Source organism: Manis pentadactyla, chromosome 8 (assembly GCF_030020395.1).
Source record: "Manis pentadactyla isolate mManPen7 chromosome 8, mManPen7.hap1, whole genome shotgun sequence".
NCBI classification, from domain to species: Eukaryota; Metazoa; Chordata; class Mammalia; order Pholidota; family Manidae; genus Manis; species Manis pentadactyla.
In genome coordinates, this window is record NC_080026.1 from 125,196,801 (window position 1) to 125,218,754 (window position 21,954).

At 47.7% G+C, this 21,954-nt stretch overlaps 1 protein-coding gene across 1 annotated transcript in view; it reads right to left on the reverse strand.

Moving 5' to 3' along the window:
- Window positions 1-16,669: 16,669 nt before the first annotated feature.
- Window positions 16,670-21,954, reverse strand: part of ABLIM1 (actin binding LIM protein 1) — a 283,881-nt gene continuing 278,596 nt past the window's right edge. Inside the window, exon 24 of the mRNA XM_057506374.1 lies at window positions 16,670-21,460. Within this exon, the coding sequence (XP_057362357.1) occupies window positions 21,347-21,460 (114 nt within the window). The 3' untranslated portion in view covers window positions 16,670-21,346. The remainder of the gene's footprint in view (window positions 21,461-21,954) is intronic.

Genomic DNA, 21,954 nt, shown 5'->3' on the forward strand with positions numbered 1-21,954 from the left:
GACACTGAAGCCACTGGCCCTGGACCACAAATTAGGGAGCCAAATTATGAAAGAAGCTGCCTTTTCCCACAGTTAGCCAAACTGAGGAAATAGTGTTTCTCTTTCTGTGCTGATGGCTGTGCATTACTCTGACCTCTTATGGGGCCCACAGAAATGTCTAGAAAATATCATGCTGGGAAATTCTGGGACAAAATCTTCAAGGCAAGTCCATCCTGCAACCTAAGTCACAACTGGTGTCTGGGATTTCAAACACCGTGTTCCAACGAGCCGGCGTCAGTGCTCCCGCAGGATCACACACTCATACTTGTTTTTCTTTCTCTGTCAGGGGAAAAAAACAAAAAAAGATACAGGGAGAAGAGAGTAATTGTAATGCGCTTCCCGGCATCCTTTTGGAAGCAGCCTCAGGTAGCCACCATTGCTTCTGGCAGAAACAACCGAGAGAATGTAAATGGGATTCGTTCACAGAAGAACCTCTAGGAGGGCAGGAAGAATCCCAGGGGATCTTGCTCTGTCACTCGACTAGAATTTTTAGTGTAATTCAAGTAATGTTTATGGAATGCCCCAGAGCAGAAGGGATTGTGGTGTGGGGCTTGGAGCCAAGAACAGGCAGGTCCCAGAGGGCATGAAACAACAATCTTTTTTTATTTTTAATTTTTTTTTTTATTAATGTGTTTGAAGAGCAATTTCCTCAGAAAAACAGTAACCTGTTAACTTATAAAGATGTGGCAACTTGGGCCTTTTAGGGAATGAAGTTGCAGGTGTGTTTGTGGATTTGTTCTTAGATCTGTCCACCCACCAGAGGTCTCTGGGTAACATTCCTCTCCTGCCTCACTCAACTACTGCTGCTTAACTCAAACTGGGAATACCAAAGTGGTGCCTGTCCAACCATGGGCTAGCCCACAGGTGGGTCTCCTGCAGGGGGTGTGGAAAGGGGGGACAGCTTGGGAAGCTGTGAGAAAGGTTTTGCTGAGCGGGGGTCATGTCTTGATTCAAACATGCCCTTCAGTCTCAAGAGTTGAATGTGTGGGTTAGAATCCCAGTTCCACTATTTACGATCTGTGTGTAATGTTTCTTCATCTGCAAAATGGGGATGCTAATACCTACTTCATAAACACATTGTAAGGATGCTGTAAGAGGAAGCATGCAAAAAACAGCATAGCTTCTGGCACTGAGTGCTCAAAAAATGGTAGTGGGTGCATTTAGTAAGTACCCAAGTCAGAGTACAGGGGAAAGAGCTAAAAGCCTAGAAAGTTGTCTTTCTACCAATCCCTACCTTCTTGCACACAGACCCACATTCAAAGCCCTCACGCTAAGCCATAAGGGATACCCCCACCTGCCAGAGCTTCTTGGCCACTCCCACCAGAGAAAAAGCTAACAGCCATTTCTGAGCCTCTCGCATCAGAGCTCTGGAAATGACCACCTTGCTCTGGGTCATCAGCTTTGCCAATCTTCCGTCCTTCCGCATCTCCAGCTGACACTTGGCTGGGTCTTGCTCTTCTCCAAATTGGACTGCCTCTTTTCCACTGCATAGCTTTTGTTGTTAACAATAAAATAAAAAGAGCTTTATTTACATCTTTCCAAATTACAACACATTTCCTATAGAAGGCTTTGCTGACATTCTAGAATCCATTAGGCCAGTCATTCTTTACACACTTATACCCTCTGTTGTGTTTGTAGGATTAGTAGATTCATGTCTGTTTGCTCACTATTTTTCTCAAATGCTTAGCATAGTTCCTACTTTGTAGCAAACCTCTCAAGATTGGATATATATACAGATAGATAGATATGTATATATAATATCACAATTCTTTTACAACATCTGACAGATTCCAATACACTAGTGTTATCAATAAAATTTTGTTACTTGAACTAATTTTATTTCACAAATTTTTAAAATTAAGATATAATTTACAGATAACAAAATTCACTCTTTGTGGTGTATAGCTCTGTGAGTTTGACAAATGTATACAGTCATGTAATCACCACTGAAATTAAGACACAGAACACTTCATCACCTTCAAAATGTCCATGTGCCCCTTTGTACTCAACCCTCCCACTTCTCTGTCTTCTAGAAACCTCTGATTTGTGGTTTTCTGTCATTACACTTTTGCCTTCCCTGGAGTATCATACAAATCTAATCACATATTTTTATTTTTAAAAATATTTTTGCTCTGCCTTTTCTCTCACTTAGCATAATGCATTTGTGTTTTACCATGTTATTGCAATAGCTCATTCCTTTTTATTGCCAAGTATTTATTATTCCTTGCATGGATGAACTACAGTTTGTTTATCCATTCTCCATTTGAATGACATTTGGGTAAAAAGTCAGTATAAACATATATAGGTTTTTGTGTGAACCAAGGTTTTGATTTCATTTGGATAAATACCTAGGGGTGAGATTGCAGGGCTCTATGATAACTGTGTATTTAACTTTATAAGAAACTGTCACTCTGTTTTCCAAAGTGGTTGTATCATGTCACATCCCACCTGCAGTGTATGACAGTCCCAGTTGCTCTGTATCCTCACCAGTACTTAGTATGGAGAATTCTTTATATGGTTTGGATTCTAGTCCTTCATCAGATCTGCAAATACTTTTTTCCCAACTGAGGCTGATTGTTTCATTCTCTTTATGATACCTTTCAAAGAATAGAAGTTCTTAATTTTGATGAAGATTAAAAATTTTATGGATTATCCTTTTGGTATATCTAAGAACTTCTGTCTAACTCAAGGTCATGAAAAGTCTCTACATATCCTAGAAATTTTATAAGTTCAGGGTCTATATTTAGGTCTTGGTCTGTTTTATTTCTTTTTTATCTTGTGAACATTTCATCTGCTTTGGTCCCAAATCTGATCTTCAGTTTACTTGTCTATGTGGCTCTCCAGCCATTACGCTTGTTGAGGGCAGGGATGGTGTTTTCTCAGGGACAGCATTTGCGTGATCTGAGAGTGAGCTGACCTTGAATCAGGAGCCCTTGACACCTCACTTGCCTCACCCAAGTTCTTGCCTCTTATTCGTGTTCATATTTCCACAGTACCACGCACCGTGTCTCTCACTCTAGATACTAAAATTTAAAGATGAGATATTAGAATGGCTTTAGAGCTACTTAACCCATTGAGAATCAAGGAAAATTAGCACAACTAGGAAAAATCATTTCTAGTCATTCAACAAGCATCGAACGTATGCTGTACACATAGTACTATGCATCAGAAGTTTGAATGCTGCCGGGTGGCCCAGACCTCTAGAAAGTTATTCCATCTCCTGTGACCTTTGTATAATGCTATTCATCACATTTCCCAGAAAACAGAAGTCCAGAGTTGTATGATTAACCAAAGTGCTCTGATGGGTGTTTTAAAAATCTGAGGCACATTCAGGTAGAAAGCAGGAATGGACAGAGAAATAATACGTGAGCCCTGAGTGTGGAACAACTTTCTCTCTTGAGTTAGGGCAGGGCCTGATGTGAGAGTCAGGTGCCAAACTTCCTGGGATACTTCTCTCTCATTTTCTAGCTGCATTTTTCCCCCCTAATGTGAAAATTTTCAGGTAACATCTCCCCTCTGGCTACCTGGGGAGAATGGAATGGGGTGTTCTCCATCCAAGGGTCTTAAAGATTCAGGAAAAAAAATTTTTTTATTCATGTTGTGAAAAATATGAATATGAATTTTTTTAAAAATCTGGAATCTGACCTCCTGGCGGTCTTAGTCTGATCAAGCTACTACAACAAAAATATCATAGACTAGGTGGCTTATAAATATCAGAAATGTACTTGTTACAGCTCTGGAGGCTGGAAGTCTGAGATCAGAGTGCCAGCACGGTTGGGTGAGGGCCCTCTTCCAGGTTCACACTTCCTGTTTTCTCCTCACCTGGCAGGAGAGACTGAGGTTGTTTCTGGAGCCTCTTTCATGAGACCCTCATCCCAGTCATGAGGACCCCACCCTCATGACCCCATCACCCTCAAAGACCCCACCCCCTAACACCATCACCTTGGGCATTAGAATTTCAGCACATGAGTTTTGGGGAGACACACAGACTGTAAACTGACCTGTTTCAGGATGTTTTACAGAAGGCACTCCTAACCTTAGTCCTGAGAGAGACGTGTCCTTGACGACAGAGCAGCAGACCTAGAAGTGTGTGGGCTACAGCAGAGAAGGGGTATCTCAGGTGTGTGGGGCCGGGGTAGGTAGATGCTTCCTTGGGTCTCTGCTCATGTGCTTGGGCAAAGAAAAAAAAGTGACTAAAGAAGGACAAATGCATTCTCATCTCTGGAAAGATCTGGAAAGACTACCTCTGGAAAGTACCTCAAAGCTTTGACAGAACCCTTGGTCCCAGGCTGGAAAAAATCCATTTAAATACCATGTTGTTGTTTTTTTTCTTATTAAATTACGTAGATTGAGAAATGGTGAGCGTAAAGTTTAGGGATTTGAATTTAAGCACCTTCTGGGGGCAGGAAAAGACTCATTAAAAGAGACTTTATGACTTTGGCATTTTTGCATTATTTAAAAGTTACCATTACAGAAAATGGAAAGGAGATGCCAAGATTTCAATTTTAATTTTAAAGCAAACATAGTCCCTTCCTAGAGATTAATAATTAAAATAAACTTCATGCTTCTAAGGAACTGCCTACTTTGGGCAGTATTTTTAAAAATTATAATTGTGAACCCCCAGCCCCAGGATCACTGAGGGGCTTATTAATCATCTCTGTTCCCCTTGTTCCTTCCTTCTGTCTCCCCCTCTTTCTCTCAGGCTCTCTCTTTCTCACACACACACACAGAAATTACAGGGTTCCATTTTAACCTATTGAATCAAACTCTGGTGGTGAAACCTAGGAGTCTGCATTTTTAACAAATTCCTGGAATATAGACATGGCCATTCAAGTCTTAAAACCACTGATGTACAGGCCCTTTCTCCTCATGGTGGTAACACCCAGCGCTAAACACTAATAAGACTAATGATCATGCTAATATTTTGCTGCCATTCACAAGTGTTACTCTATGCGCAGGGTCAGTGCATCACATGCGCTGACTCACTGAAGCCTCCTGGCAACTCTCTGGGATGAGCATGGCCCCAGCCTCAGCAGGGAGATGAGGACAGCGGGGCAGGAGCAGCCTGTGCAGCTCTGCTGCCCAGCGACAACCAGGCACAAGTGCATCTTCCTTTCTTTTCTGGGAAGGAAAAATATCAGACTGTTATCTGCTTCCTTGGTGTTGGAGAAGCAGGCCCTGTTTCTCCACACCTGGGCAGGGCATCACGGTGTCCTGGGGCTGGGGGTTGGCACACCGGGGGAGTCTGGCTCAGGGCTCCCTCCACCCCCAACCGCTCCACCTTGCTGAGGAGCTAGAGACCTTTTCTCACTGGTTGGGACGCAATATTAGTTTTCTCAGGGTCTCATAACGAACTCCCACAAACTGGGTGGCTAAAGACAACAAAAATGTATTCTCTCGTAGTTCAAGCGTCCAAAATCAAGGTGTAGGCAGAGTCACGCTCCTGCTAAAGGCCCTAGGATGAGACTACACCATGCCTCTTCCAGGTTCTGGTGGAGCCTGGCACTCCTCGGCTCGTGCCAACTCCAACCTCTGCCTCCATCTTCACGTGGCTTTTTGTCTGTGTCTCTGCGTCTTTTCCTTTTCCGTCTCTTTTAAGAACACTCATCATTAGATTGAGGGCCCACCCAAATCTAGGATGATTTCATCTCCAGATCCTTGCCTTAATTATACCTGCAAAGACACTTACTCTAAATAAGGGCATATTCTGAGGTTCTGAGGGAACGTACCTCTGGGCAGAACACTTTCCACCCACTACAGACGCTTTCACATGTAAGGCTCAAAAATAAAAACAACCACTTTTACATAAAAGAAGGATTTGTAATCACAACTCCTGGCTTCCTGTGCTGACTCCCTCCAGCCAGGCCCTGATGGCAGCTCCTACATTTCCCTGGAGTGACTGTCTCAGGAGAGAACTTAAGAAGGAGTTTTCTACATTCACCCTCCTGGCATTGTCCTGGCACAGTTAACAAGATTGTGTGCCATTTTTTCACCATTCAGAGGTTTCTCAAGGTTGTGAGGGGAGAAAGCAAGGAGATCAGAACCAAGGGATCATTTTTCCTTTAAGCAACTATGAACCTGACCAGCTTACTCTGATCCCCTGCTTGCTTTCTTTAAATGCAGACAATCTCTTTTTGATCTCCTTGCAAGCGAAGTGCCATCTGAGTGGATTCTGATAGAATGTGTTCAGAGGTCTAGATGCTGGCTATGCTGCAGGGTGGTGCTAGTCATTTCCCAGGGAGGCCTCTGGGGACTGCAGCCCTCTTTGGGAGGGCAGACTTCCCAGGCCTTGGCTGACTTCTGGTCCCATAAGTTAGGGTGACAGTCAGTGACAAAGCCTGGGGATGGCTGGTTAGTCACAGACCAACTCCACTGTTGACCTGAGACCACACAGTGTGGGGCAGGGCTTCCCAGATTTGGCTGATCATCAGAATCATCTGGAAGCTTTAAAATTTTGTTTTAAGAGACAGCATCCCAGCTCCCAGCCTAGAACTGCGGAATCAGAATCTCCTATGAACTGAAGCCTGAGCTTTACAGTTAAGCCTGGCTCCAGATCTTCTTGCCTCCTCCCCAAACTCTCTGTGCGGGCTTGGACAAGTCAGGCGGCCTCTGATCTGTACATCGAGGGGTGACAAGGTTGCTGGCAGAGATCAGAGGTGAAGTGTATGAAAGAGCCTGCACCCAGTGGAAGCCATTTGATGAATGATTAACAAATACCAGCAATTTACTCTGAGTTGCCCAAAACGGTTTGTTTTTAGGTGGAGGAGAAGAGTAATTGTTCTTTTATTTTTTTGTAACCAGGAGAATCCAGCTGAACCTTGCTCCTATCTGAAGGGAATAGCCATTGACACAAGAGACACAAGGAGGCACTTCTGAAGGGAAATGCCATCGACATTTTCTAACTTTGAAGCGTATGTTTTCAGACAATAGCAGGAGCGAAAGAACCTACTCTTTCTGTGCCAGCATCCGTCCAGTTTAGAACAAAATGTTATTCATGGCCAGACTCCACCTTGCCGAGTAAGGCTGGCATTTGTCTTTGCAAGGACGGTCCTCTGGGCAAGGGTTAGAAAACCGCATGCTCACATGGAGACCCCAGATGGCTGTGACAGCCTCAGGAGGAATGTGGCTCTTGGACTTGATGGGAGGGGGCCAGAATCCTACCTGCTTGCCAGTGGGCCTCTCTGTCCTGGGTTTATGCTTTGCAGATTAAGCACAGTAATCTGTAGAAAAGTACTTTGCCCCATACCAGGCACACGGAGGCCTCAGACAATGTTAGCTGCTGTCATCATAGCACCACCAGTCATCCTTTCCTTATCATCTGGACTCTGTACCCTCCAGCCTGATTCCCAGGCTGAGTCTGGAAGCTACCCAGGCTCTGCCCTGCCTTCAGGCCCTTGGGGATGTTCTGGGAGGGCCCGCCACTGACACAAGCTAAGGGCAAAGCAGAAACAGCCTCTGCTTTGAAGGACAAGTTTTCCCAAGCCAACTTTTCTTTTTATCTGATGGGAAGGGCTGAGTTAAGAGGTAACAGCAGGGGGACAGTGCATATAAATACAGAAAAGCCTCCCCAGGGGTTGCTATTGTGCTTAGTACAATGGCAGAAATGGCAGGCCCTGGAGAGCATTTTTATTCAGTTGAGATTGGAAAGTAAAATAAATGTGGTCATATTACACCCTTCTTCAGAGCTGGATTCACTAAGGCCCTCACCTGAGGGCTCTAGGAGGGGAAGGGGCCCTTTTGGTCAGAGTCCTGGCCTCATCTGGGGAGAAAGGAGGTCAGGGTGTGGAGGCAGGTCCTCCAGTCTGGAGTTGGGATTCCCAGAAGCTTTGGGCACTGATCCTCTGACCACCCTGGGCTTGCTCAAAAGCTGCCAGCACCAAGTCTCCACCCTTCCCAGGGCTTTCCGGCCAACAATGGGCATGGCCAGCAGGGCAGGGCTGGTGACACAGCCAGACCAGGCTGTTTGGCTTTGTGAGGAAGAGGAGCCCCCAGGGATGGGCAGGAGGGGCTGAGCAGGACTGGTGGCTCCCTGGAACTGAGGAAATGTCCTCGGATTCTGTGAGGATTGGCAGCTCAGCCTTTGCTGACTTTGTTTTGAAGTAATACAATTGGAAAGATCTTTCTGGAACCAAGGGCATCTTTCATGGAGTCTCAGCTCTTTCTGCATGTGGTGTTTCTAAGCAAACCTCAGGCAGGCTAGGGAAATCCTCCCCACCCAGGAACCTGGGGCCCAACAGCTCTAAAATGCCTCTGAAGAGCTGAGCCCCAAGCTGGCACGTATGGATGCTTCCATTTTGAGCAGCCTGCCACCCTGGCTGGCTAGCGTTGTGGGGACACTCAAGTCCTTCCTTTCATGACATTCGTCCACATGCTGAGCTTTTAACTGGGGAGCTGGGGGTGGAGGGCTGGTTTAAGGAGCACTATGAAATAAAGTATGAGTATGCTGAGCTCAGGACTGGGCCAGGGCTAAGTCCTTATTGCATGGCAGCAACTTTGTTCATAAAAGCTTATGCCTGAGTATTCATTTTGTGTTATGCCAGGTCTTGTTCTAAGTGATTCTCACAATAACTATTTGGGGTAGGTATTGTTGTTATTCCTATTTTATAGAAATGGAAATTGACACTTAGAGACATTAAGCAAATTGTCCCTAAACAGATCATTACTGGTGGAGTCGGAATGAAAATCCAGGCAGTTTGGCCATGTAGCCTGTGCTCAACCGCTATGTACTTTTCGATCCTTAACTATTCATTGGCAACTATTCAGAGAATTTCTATCTTAGTATATTACTGGACAAAGAAAAGGTTGTTATTGAAGCATATAAAAGAAGTTGTGGGCTTGTTTTAATGCTGGAGTATTCATATAAAGACTAGGGGTGGGGGGAGGTAGTGGAATATCCCAGAACAAAAGCTAAAGTTCTTAAATGATAAAGCTGTTTAACATACTACCAAGAAACCCTCATTCCCCACTACCAGCTGTTGACATAACGCTTTCCTGTCTCTGAGCTGAAGGGCCCCCACCCATAAGATGGCGAACCTCCTGCTTCTCTTCCGAGTCCTAGGTTCCCGCCGGCGCCATCTGAACCCCAATCACCCGTCGCCCCCCTAATCCCAGCACCTAGCCAATAGCCACCAGCCCCATAGAAGTGACACCACAATCACCCCATGCCCCTTCCTATATAACCCAGCACCTTTCCCTAATAAAGCGGAATTCTCCGGTGAATTGCTGCTGTGTGTCACTCCTTTCCTTTCATTGGTGCCGAAACCCGGGAGACGGGACACCCCAACTGGGCCCCGTCTTCCCCCGACACCAGCAGCAGCTTGCCCTCGTCCCCTTTTTCCGGGGCTGGCTCCTCACGCTCACCACTCCTCTTTGGCCTTTGGGTAAGTTTTCCCCCAGAGTGGGCCGCTCTTCCCCAACAAGGAGGGAGCTCTCCCCGCCTCAGGCCTTCACGGCTGCGGCGGACCCTCAGGCCCCTCCTCCAACAGCCATAAACGAGGTGACTCCTTTGCGGATGAGAACGCTCCCTCCCCCCACCCTTCCGTTCCTTCCACCGAAAACTCCTAGTACTAGGTTCCTCGGACTCCGGCATCTGCCTTCTTAGAGAAGCCTGGGTGACGACCCACACTTCCTAAGAAACCGACTCGTATGCGAGTTTCCGCAGACCCCCAAGGACCACCGGGGACGCCCTTTGTCTCCTTGCCGTCTGCTCCCAGTCCGAGGGTCTCCGTTCGTCTTCCCCTGTTTGTCTCCTTCTCTGTCCTTTAGCCACGGGAGCCTCCTCATCCCTCCCTGGAAGCTCACCTCTTGAATGCCTGCTCAAGTATCTAGCCACCCTCTCCCTGACGCCTGATATAAAACCAAAACTTCTCCGCAAATACTGCTCCCAAGATTGGCCGACATGCCCCCTAGACAATCACAACCAATGGCCCGCAGGGGGAGCTCTTGATCCTAACATCACTCGCGATCTCTTTAACTACTGCCAGCGCCTGAGAAAATGGAAGGAGATTCCCTGTACCGAAGATTTCCGCCTCCTCCCCCGCCTCCCCCCAAGTTCTCCTAGCCTGCAAGCCGTCTCCCCTGCAGAAGCCTCCCTTTCACTCCCTTCCCCCTCCTCTCCTACCACAGCCCCTCCCCCTTCCTCCACCACCATCTCCTCCCCCACCTCACCCCCCTGCAGATCAAGCCTGAGCCTTTCAGCCCCCCTCTAAGTCCCAAGAGCCTCCTCCGTCTTTGCCCCCATCACCTGTTTCTCCCCCACAGACTGAGCCAGACCCTTCAGTCCCCCTCAGACTCGGTCCGGAGGGCCTCCCAAAATTATCGCCCCCCTTCAAGAAGTAGCAGGATCCGAAGGCATCGTGCGCGTTCACGTCCCTTTCTCCTTAGGAGATTTAGCCCAACTTGAGAAACGCCTAGGTTCCTTTTCCACTGATCCCATGACATATATCAGGGAGTTTCAATGGACCCTCCAGTCATACAGCCTCACACATCATGACATTTTCATGCTCCTGGCCAATACCCTCCTTCCTGAAGAGCACAGACGAGTTTGGGACTTCACCCAAATGCACGCCACCGAAACCCACAGGACTGACCCCACCTATCCCCCTGGCCCCACCGCTGTCCCCGAACAAGACCCACACTGGGATTATAACACCACTGTGGGTCTCCGCTCTTGAGATATTTTTGCCTCCTTAATAGCAGGTCTGAAAAAGGCAGCTCGTAAAGAGTCAATTTTCAAAAGCTCCAAGACATAATTCAAAGGAGGGAGGAGACACCCTCCGAGTTCTTAGACAGACTCACTCAAGCCCTATTACAGTTACCAGCCTGGACCCAGAAACGCCTGACGGGAGACATGTCCTCATGACATACTTCCAGGCTCAAAGCTACCCCGACATTAAAGCTAAACTCAAGAAGTTAGAACAGGGCCCCGCTACCCCACAGACTGAGATCCTAACAGTGGCCTTTAAAGTCTTCCATAATCGGGAGGAGGAGAAAGAACGCTGTAAACAAAAGGCTGATCAGGCCAATTTCCAAATGTTGGCCCAGCTGATAAAACCACAACCTGGGCGCCCCTCTACAAACAAGCCCCCCCCAGGAGCTTGTTTCAAGTGCGGACAAGAAGGACATTAGTCAAGGGCTACCACCCCATGCCCCAGATGCCACAAAAAGGGCCACTGGGGGTCTGATTGCCCAGCCACCCGAAGGGGAGGCTGGACGAACAACCCCCATCCTAAGCCCGCCGTAGTGGGGCTGGCAGAAGAAGATTGACGGGGCCTGAAAGCTTCTCGCCCGACCATTTCCATCACCAAACAGGAGCCCAGGGTTACTTTAATAGTACACGGTCGCCCCATCTCCTTCCTCCTAGATACAGGAGCCACCTTCTCAGTCTTGCGAGAATACCGGGGCCCTACCACGCCTGCCATTACTCCTATAGTCGGGGTAGGAGGTAAACAGATCTTCCCATTGAAACCCCCCCCTTTTATGCACAATCCAGGACAATCCCATACCTTTCTCCCACTCCTTCCTGGTTATGCCCCAGTGTCCCATCCCTTTACTAGGACGGGACATCCTTTCTCTCCTCCATGTTTCCATAACAATATCCACTCCCACAGCCCCCAGTACCCCCTTTCTGATGGCCCTCATAGCCGACGACCCCCCTCTACCCAATGAAAGTTCCAGTTCCGCCCTTATACACCCTGTAAATCCCAAAGTTTGGGACATTACAAGCCCCTCCATGGCTCTATGTCCTCCTGCCTCCATCAAATTACATGACCCCTCTCAGTATATCTGTCAGGCCCAATACCCCCTAACCACTTCAGCCCTCATAGGCCTCCAACCCATCATTCAAAATCTTTTAAACAAAAATTACCTCAGACCCACTCACTCCCCATTTAATACCCCCATATTAGCTGTTAAAAAAACCAACGGATCTTTCCGCCTTGTCCAAGACCTTCACCTCGTCAACATGGCCATCGTCCCTATCCGTCCCTTAGTCCCAAATCCATACACCCTTTTATCGCGGATCCCTGCCTCAGCCCCCCACTTCTCAGTCCTAGATCTCAAGGACGCATTTTTTTCTATCCCTCTGGACTCCTCCTCCCAAGATTTTTTCGCCTTTACCTGGATGGACCCATGCACAAGACATTCTGAGCAACTCACTTGGACAGTTTTGCCACAAGGTTTCCGAGATAGTCCCCATATTTTTGGACAGGTCCTAGCTCAGGACCTCAAACAGTTTCATCATGATCACTCTGAGTCCACCTTATTACAATACGTGGACGATCTTCCACTCTGCAGTCCCTCGTGGGAACAGTCTCAACATGACACTGCCTCCCTACTTAACCTTCTAGCTTCCAGAGGTTACCGGGTATCCCCTGTCAAAGCTCAAATCTCTTCCCCTTCTGTCACTTACCTCGGATTCCTTCTATCTCAACAAAGAAAGTCCATTACCTTAGACAGAAAAAGGCTGCTCTCTGACCTGCCCGTTCCCAAAACCAAGACAGAAATCCTTTCCTTTCTAGGCCTGGCTGGGTATTTTAGAGCGTGGATCCCTAACTTCTCCCTGTTGGCAAGACCCCTATACGACCTCAGCAAGGGCCCCCCTGAAGAACCATTATCCTCCTCCCCCCGACACTCCTTCATTAAGCTCCGTCAAGCCCTTGTGGAAGCCCCAGCTCTCCATCTTCCTGACTTGTCGAAGCCCTTCTCATTATACATTCATGAGAGGTCCAGTCAAGCTCTAGGAGTCCTAGGCCAACATTATGGCCCATCCTTTGCCCCAGTAGCTTATCTTTCCAAGCAATTAGACCCCACAGTTCGGGGATGGGCCCCCTGCCTACGGGCATTAGCCGCTGGACAGCTCTTGCAGAAGGAAGCTCATAAACTGACATTCGGGGCGCCCCTTACCATTCTGTCCCCACATCACCTAAAGGATCTCTTAACCTACAAAAGTTTACAGACTCTCCCTCCCTCCAGACTCCTGACCTTACTGTCCTCTTTCCTCCAAAATCCCGTTCACCCCCTTTGCCATCCATACCCGAATCATGACTTTTTCCTCCTTTACTGCTCCCTCGCTCTCTCTCGCTTTTTCTCCTCATTCCTACTGTCTTCCCCGCCACCCCAGCCTCCTTTGTATGGTGATTCAAAGTCAGACAGACTTACACACAGCATCAAACAAAAATTACTGCCCTCATTGCCACATCAGACTGCCCTCTGAAAGGCTGCTCCGAGCCTTTATACCTCCACTTTCCTCCCTCCACCGAAGTGCTCACTAGCAGCTACCTTTATTCTCCCTACCTCTGCTTCCTCTATGACCAAAGACAAGCCTGTTGCAGGCGATGGCCAGACACCTACGGGGGATGTCCCTACTGGTCTTGCGCCATTCACTACATGGGTAACTCCCTGTACCCACACACAGTATTACTCCTCCAACCCATTCTCTTCAATACTAGCAAACCCCTTCCTTACCTGGCTTTAGCCCATTGCAGGCCCTATAATAATCATTCTCCTCGCCTGTCTCTTCTTGCCTTGTATAGTAAAGTTTGTCAAATCCCAAGTCGGTAAAATCTCTAATCAAACTTTCAACCAGCTTTTACTCAGGAACTACCAGCTTTTAGCCACAGAAGATCCCTCACCCTCACGTGACCTCCTCACCACACACTGAGATGGACCCCTCTCTCCACTGGAAACTGTTTCTGGAAACAATGGCCGCAGACGCCTGGCTTCTGGCACCCGTATCCTCTTGGCACCATTAGAATCAACAAGTCCTTGACCTATGGTTACAGGGAACCTTCATTGATTTCCAACCTGAAGAAGTCCACATCTACTCATCCTTACTGTGGGGAGTCCTATCAACCCTTTCCCCCCAATCCTCAAGCCCTCACTCCCTTCTCCGCCCCCGTTCAGCAGGAAGCAGTCAGAGAGAAAGCAACGTCCACAACCCCATAGAGGAGAAAGGGGGGAATGAAGGGCCCCCACCCATAAGATGGCGAACTTCCTGCTTCTCTTCCGGGTCCTCGGTTCCCGCCGGTGCCACCTGAACCCGTCACCCCTCGCCCCCCTAATCCCAGCACCTAGCCAATAGCCACCAGCCCCGTAGAAGTGACACCACAATCACCCCGTGCCCCTTCCTATATAACCCAGCACCTTTCCCTAATAAAGCGGAATTCTCCGGTGAATTGCTGCTGTGTGTCGCTCCTTTCCTTTCATGAGCTCCCACCCTTACCTCGTCTGGCCTCACAGCCCCGTAAGATAGTCAGACCAGGTATTTAACTCACTGATGAGGAAGCTGAGGCTCAGAGTTTACAGGGTTCTTCAAGTCTAAGTGGTTAATTCCTCATCAGGAATTATGTGCTGGGTCCTGTGTGGTGCTTAGCATGATTTATTATTTAGCGACCATCTCCTGTAATATTTTATCTGTTTTGCAGATGAACAAACTGAGGCCTACAGAGGCTAAATAACTGACCTACGACACACAGCTAGTAAGTACCCCCTAACCATTGTTCACAACTGGTACCAAGGTGATAGTAACAGGGCTCATGGCCACGTGAAGGGAACTGGCCAGTTCCACACTGAGAACCCACTCTGGGCAGGGCGCCCTGGGGGATTTAGAGTGGGGGAGATACAGTCCTTGCCTTCAGAAGGCCACAGGCAGTGGGATGTGGAGGAAAACAAATGGGATTTGAAGCGGGACAGAACTGGGCAATCCCAGCTCTGATGCTCCCTGGCTGAGTGATCATGTATAATTAGCCTCTGGGTTGTGGTCTTCTCACCTGTACAGTGGAGCAGCAATTATCCATCTGGTAGGGCTGTCATGAGGGACACGGTTCACAAAGCCTGGATTTCCATGTAGGGAGCATCTCACTACATTTCAGCTGAGGAGCAGAAACACACACAGAGCTGGCAGTACTCGCAGCACTTGAGAAGCGCCAAACGTGATGTCCAACCACAGGCCTGCGCAGAATTTACTGGGGCAGGCTGGGCTGGGCCCATCAAGGCAGCTCTTAGAGAGGGTGTGAACTCAGACTCGTCTTTGATTTAGGGCAAATGGAACCCGTGGGGAATTCACAGGGTAACTCCAAAGAGCTTCAGGCAACTGGTTTCAAATAAAGTTGCCATTACCTCCTGTCCCTGGGGCCAGATCCTCATGGTGCTCCACCTCTTGGAAAAGTTGGACATTGTACAGAAAGAAACGCCATTGGCAAAGCTGCAGTGGGAAGAGGGCACGGCATGTTCAGTTCAGTGAATTTGCAGTGTTTTGGAAGGGTTGAATTGAAGATTCAAAGGTGGGGCGTTGTGGGAGGGGAAGCTACAGGGCGGGCGAGGCCTTGAGGGTCAGGCAGGGTTGGACTCCCAACAGAGGCTTGTGAGCTCTGCCGCGTGTGTGTGAGGGCTGCCCACTGAAGGAGGCAGAGTCAGCTTTCAGTGAAATGGTCAACAGTGGCAAAAGCCACAGAGTTCAAGGTAAGGACTGAGCACAAACACTAGCTGTGGTTAACTATGGACCAACATGGCGATGCTGGCGCGGGAAAAGGCAGAAGTGACAGAACACAGACCTCCAGCTGGGGCCTCCTGCCTGTTTTCTACAGGTGAACTACACGTGCCAGCTGTCTCAAGAGTAACCTGTCCCCAGCTTTGAGGTGAGGGTCCACGTGAATGCTAGTGTGACAGGCCCCTGGACAGGTGCTATGGACTGTAGTTTGTGCCCCCCTGCCAATGTGTATGTTGAAATCCTAACACCCAGAGGGATGGCACTAAGGGGCAGGGCCCTCGGGAGATGATTAGGTTGCCAGGGTCATGGAGGGTGGATGGGCTTAGTACCCTAGTAAGACACTTGAGAGAACTTCCTGCCTCTCCTTCTGCCATGTGAGGACACAGGAGAGGACGGCTGCCTGCACACCCGAGCAGGCCCTTACCACACACCAGAACGGCCCGCATCTTGATCTTGGGCCTTCCAGCCTTGAGAACTGTAAGAAATAAATGTTTGCTGTTCAAGCCACTCAAGTCTGTGGACTTGTTTTACAGCGGCCCAAACTGACTACAACAGGCTTGATACACACAGAGAACGGCACGGCTAGAGGAGGCCATCTGGAGTGTCAGTACCTCCTTGTATTTTCTAGCAGGCCCCAAATCTTGGCTGTGAAGATAAGAAGTAAATCAAAATCTGGAAGATTTCTTTCACTTGCAATTTGATAATGCACGGGAGGTCAAAGTGTGAAAGATGTTTTTCCTCCCATTGCACTGTAGTTTCTTAGTAAAATGGCCAACACACTTGGTGGTTCAGAGCTCTTGGCCTCCTCAAATCCCCAGTCTTACCTAAATGATGAGACTGTCACTTCTCAGTGTCCCCAGCAAAATCAAACACCAGCTAGACTGGTACAGTGCAACAGCTTTATTACAAAATGTTTTTCTTTAATCAACTTGGTTAATATGGTCTGAATTATTGGACAAATAGTCCTGGAATATACCATTGCTATCTGTTGCACTTCCCTCTTCGCCTGTGATAAAAACGCATCGCTGAAGCTTTGGTTTGCTTCAGAGTTTGCCATGGTTATTGGACGTTGGGCTCACACTTTTTCAAACCGGGAAGACCTTCAAAGCGAGCAGGGGAACAAGAAAGGAAGCATGGCGTGGAGGCGTTTAGGAATAAAGCACACACTTTATTCACCGAGTTGTGAGTACAACAGGACGCGGATTACAGCGGCAGGGGAGTGGCAAGTCTGCTGTCAACAGGAGCGCGGAGCAGGTCGGGAGGCACGCACAGCAACGGGGACCAGCCGGGCGCCTCCGCTCTGCACACCAGCACGCGGGACTTGGGCGCAGACCGACACCCACTCACTTTCACAAGGGACACGACACATCTTTGAAACAGCAGTTCTTCCAAACATTTGCTTTCATATTTCTGGAAGGGATGGGAAGGTAGGAAGACTGTATGCCTTCTGACACTTAAAAAAAATTCCACGAAACCCAACTTAAAATGAAAGGCAAGAATTTCAATGTAGGACTGTCAGCAACTCAACCACACACATTTATTACCCAACAGGCCTGTACATAAAACCCCAGAAGAATATCAATTTTATGGACAGTCATTTTCTCCTCCAGACTGAAGAGAGAGATGCACGTACAATCGTTAAGTGGTTACCACCTTTCTGAATGACAGTGTATACACGTTGTCTTCATCAACCTTCGGTGAATGGGCTCAGAAAGTGACCCACGGGATCTTCATTCCTGGGAGAGACAGACGCTCTGGGGAAGAATTTTATTTAATCACAACTGCCACTCGATTACACTAAGCTTCGGAAATGTTGGATTTGTTTAATTTTGCTGTGAACACGTATGTTGTTTAGAAAGTTTCTTTCTTTCGGCGTAAACTGACCTCCTCCCTTTCTTTTTGAGTTTGCCCTAAATTATCCTTTTCCAAATAAAAACACAAAAATCCATATGCAAAGCATGCCAGTCATCATCTCCCCCACTGCTTCCTGGGCAGCACATGGAAAGAGAGTGATTTTTTTAAAAATGATAAAGTGAAAGTTTCTCTTTCTTTCATTACAAGTTAGGTAGTCCCCTTAATGTCCGTCTTTACCATAAGGTGGTGTCCCTGCAAATCTCAAACCTGAAGTAATCTCTTTTTCTGAGTAGAACATTCTTCAGAAAGGAGTGCTAATGAATGAATCTTAGGGCATAGCGACAAACACTTGGTTTGTCAAAAGAAGAGAGTTCTAAAAATGAAATAAAATCAAGGCTGGTTTAGGAAGTAAATTAACCAGTGACCAGAAATACAGAAGTGATTTGTAAAAACTGAGCTTGCTTCAGAGGATGCAGAAGGGTGGAAGACAGTTTATTTTCCCTCCACTATTTTTCATGACAGAAAGAGGGCTCACACAGCCTGCAGGGGCTGCCCGCCCCTTTGACACGCAGGACGCCAACACCAGGTTTGCTTTAAAGAGTTTCTAGGAAGACCTACCTAGTCAAAAGTGGTTAGTTTCAATTTTTTAAACCTGCAAAAGCGTATATATTTTACATAATCATCTGAGAAGCAATTCTTTAGAAAAAGGTGTCTGCTTTGAAGTGTAAAGAAATTAGGCGTAAGTTTTATAAACATTCCAGCAAGACTTCTCCGAGCAGAGTTGATTGACATAACCAGACTGAGAGAAAAGCTAACTCTGGCTTTTCTGTTTGAGGTTTCAGAGAATAGGCAGTTTATCTTTAGTCGCTGAAGAAGTCACTTTGAGAACATTTCCTAACTGACCCACACAAACATGCAGATGCATAGTGAGCTGTAGAAGTTTCCAAATGCTCTTTACGGCTCATCCTAAATCACAGAGGAAGACTAAATGGTATCCTGGCTTCTCTGGAAGGAACTTTAATGGAAGCACTCTTTCATATTGATTTCATGCAATCAGTGTGTGATTAAAGAATCACAAGCAAGCTCAAGGCTCAAAAGTAGTGTAGCCCTTTGTGTGTGTACCAGGGAAGCTTGCCATATATTAACTCCTTTCCCGGAGTGAACAATTCCCATTAATTTGACGGCATTAACAACTGCAATTTTTATGTGTAGTGCAGGGGCCGGTGCAAGCAGAGAACACTGATCTCCTATGCAATGGTCTGGACATTTTGAGGACAAGCATGCTGAGCCCAGTTCAACAAAATGGATAGGGTGTTGTGGCCCATACATTAGACTGGGCAGTAGGGAGAGGCTGCTCCACGACCTATCCCTCCAGCTGGAGCCTTCCGCTGGGCAGCCCACCCTGCATTATGGCTTCCAGTGCCCCCTCCCCAGAGCACAGAGCTGCTCTGCTTGCAGATAGGAGGCTACTGACCTTTTCTTGGCGTAGTTTAAACTAGCTAATACACCTGATATGGAAAGAAACTTTCATCCCTTCTAAATTGAAGGCAGAACTGAATTAAAAGATACAAAAAAGGTAGACTTTCATTAGTGGGCATAGATTTTGGGCTTAGTTCTTTAACTATCACTGCAGCTTTTATTACACTGACATTTGATCTGCATGTGTGCAGGTCATAACTCATTAACTGATGAAAACCTTTATTATCCCCATAACAAAAAAACCAGTCCCACTGGCGTGGGGACCCATCAGGCGGTCCTTGGTATTGACTGCAGGAGGGAAAACCTGGAGGCACACCGTGGTCCCCACCCGTCACACCTCACCAGAGCAGAGCAAGGACTACATGCAGGCACGGTGTGGAGGCCACCAAGGCAGGAGAGGCCAGAGACAAGATGGGGCAGTGGAAACTGCGAATGAAGCAGGAGGCCACTGGTATGCAGCCTGACTTCCATCGAAGGAGGGGCTGGTCTCCTCAGGTCTGCCTCCATCAGAATCATCTGCAAAATGTGTCAGTGTGTCCAACACACACACACACACACATACACACACTCTTGTGAGAACAGGCCTCAAACACTCCATGCCTAGCATTGGAAGGACAGGCAAATTTAGATTCCTGGGAAAGAGCACAGGAGGATTACAGGAGACAATCACGGTAAGCGCTGCAGACCCAGTTGATGGAGTGTCGTGAGTGACAGGTCTGCAGCACGGAGTCAGAACTCTATTTGCTTTTCACCATTGGTGTCAGCTCTACTACTTCTAATACTTGGTACCAGCAGGAAGAATTTCTGCACTTTTCTTACTAGTGGCCTATGCAGGTGAATTCAAATGTTTTCTCCTTTGCCTTTGAAACGGGGTTTAAATTCCTAAGCAGAACCCAAAGCATGAGAATAAATGTGACGTCCTCCTCTGTGTGGAGAAGGAGATACTCCCCCTCATCTGACTCACATCCTGTTTGAGGCCTGACCAGAGCTCTCAGGGATCATGGCGTGGTCTGACGTGCAAGTTTTGGTGAAATCCTAGACTCCAGTTTGAAACTCGTGTTGCTGGGGTTAAGGACTCTGCTGAGATGCTCTGGTGTCCACACACAGCCAACTAGGTCTGTGGTCTTCAGTGTGATGTTGCCTTGAGCTGCATTGGTCATGTATGCTGGCTTCTGATGCCAACACCTTCCGTGAAGGACGCCAGGCTGAAGATGTGCTTTAGCCTCACTCTAGACCTTTGAGTCATGCACACCTGTGCAAATGCCCCTTACAAGCTGCAGCACATCATGACATATATTTAAGCATAAATGAAATTTAAGAGTACATGCAGATTCTCAAAACTACACTGGATGAGTTAAAACACGCACACACTCTCTCTCTCTCTCTCTCACACACTCACACACACACACACACACCCATGAAGTCAACAGAGCTAGGCCAAGAAGCAAGCTGAAAAGGCTCATCTTCCTTTTAAATCACTCTGAAGCAATCTACCTTGGTGTTGCAGAGATTTAAAAGACAAAAACATGCCTTTCCTTAGCCTACTACTAAAAAAGACCTTAAAAAAAAACAAACCCAAATCAGCATGGGCTTGCTCAGATTCAGAGATGCTGGGGAACAGCAGGGGACGCAGGGTGGATGAACTGGCATTGGTAGGACTCAGAACTTTGTCTTTTTTTGGCCAAGAGAGCTACGGCCCCTGGGCAAAAACCATCTAACAGCGAGCAACTGGGCTGGTCAGGAGAAAGTTTTTCCCTCCCCCTTCTTTGCAGCAGTGGGGCCCGAGACACTGCCTGTCCTTGCTGGGGAGGAAGGATGAAGCCCACTCTCTGCAGCAGAAAATGAGTTAAGGGATGTTTTCCTTTCATTCCCTTTTCCTCTCTTTGCCTTAAATTACTTTGGCTGCTGTTCAGCGCACTCTACCAGAGCGGCCGGGTTCCCCAACTCTTGACTTCCATTCTGCTGGAGCCCAGGCAGGGCTGCATCAGGCAGTGAGGAAAGGAGTGTGCAAAGGGGCTGCCACCAGCCACGTGGATGTGTCCCTCAGGCTCTTCCTTCTCAGCCACAGTGCTACATCATAAATAGATTCATACTTTGGAATTGATTACAACTGCTTTTTTCCATGTGGCATCCTAAGGGCACTTTCTGGCTCTTATCCATACAGTCATCACTATTGTTGGACAACAGTTAAAGGAAAACAAGAGAAGTAGCTCCTGTTGGGTACATAAGGTGACGTGAAAAGGTCACATGTGAACACTACTGTCGAGTGTGGGAACATAGAAATTTCTACCCCTTTGCTTCTTGGCAAGTGTTGCCATTGGCTAGCTCAATATCTGGCTCTTGGGTGTTTTAATCAGATTTTCCCTTTTGCTTGTTGCTGAGGGACAGTAGCCTGCAAATTCTCCACTCAAGTTGAGCCTTAATACAGCATCCTATGTGTCACTGCCATCGTCAGCCCTTTTTCTATTTGCCGTCTACACGTGGGACCTAGAAAAGTCTTGCTTTTTTCTTCATGTCGTTGCGTCTCCAAAGAGGTAACTTGTCAAACTCCTGTATGGACATTCCAAAGATATCCCGAAACACTTCCGGAGCTAAGTGGCGCTGTGATGGGAGAAAAGAACAGTGGTCAGTCTGGCTGGCCGTGTGCATGGCCTTGAGCGAGGCTTTCCAGTTGACCAGTACTCATTCTGAAGAGCAAGGCAGCATGATGGAAGGGGCTTGTGAGCAGGCACTGGACCCAGTAGTTCCTTAACTAGTCATGCCAGGGGGGTGCCCCACCCCACCCCCGGACAAAAGAGCTGGCAGAGTATTAATGATTATTCTAACACTGAACGGCGATGGGACATAGGGAGGTGATTCATTATGCTGGAGGCGAGTCCACTTCAGGTCCTCGGGATGTGGAGAAGATGTAGGGAAAATGGACCATAGCAATGAGAAGGCCAGAGAGAGAGAGAGAGAGAGAGAGAGTGAGAGAGAGAGAGACTTCCAGGGTGGTCCTGGGGCTTCCTCCTGGTTCAGTGGTAGGAGTCCAGGTGGCTGCCTGGACGACTGAGGAAAACCTTCCATCTGTCATTCCTCCTAGGAAAGTTCCCTTA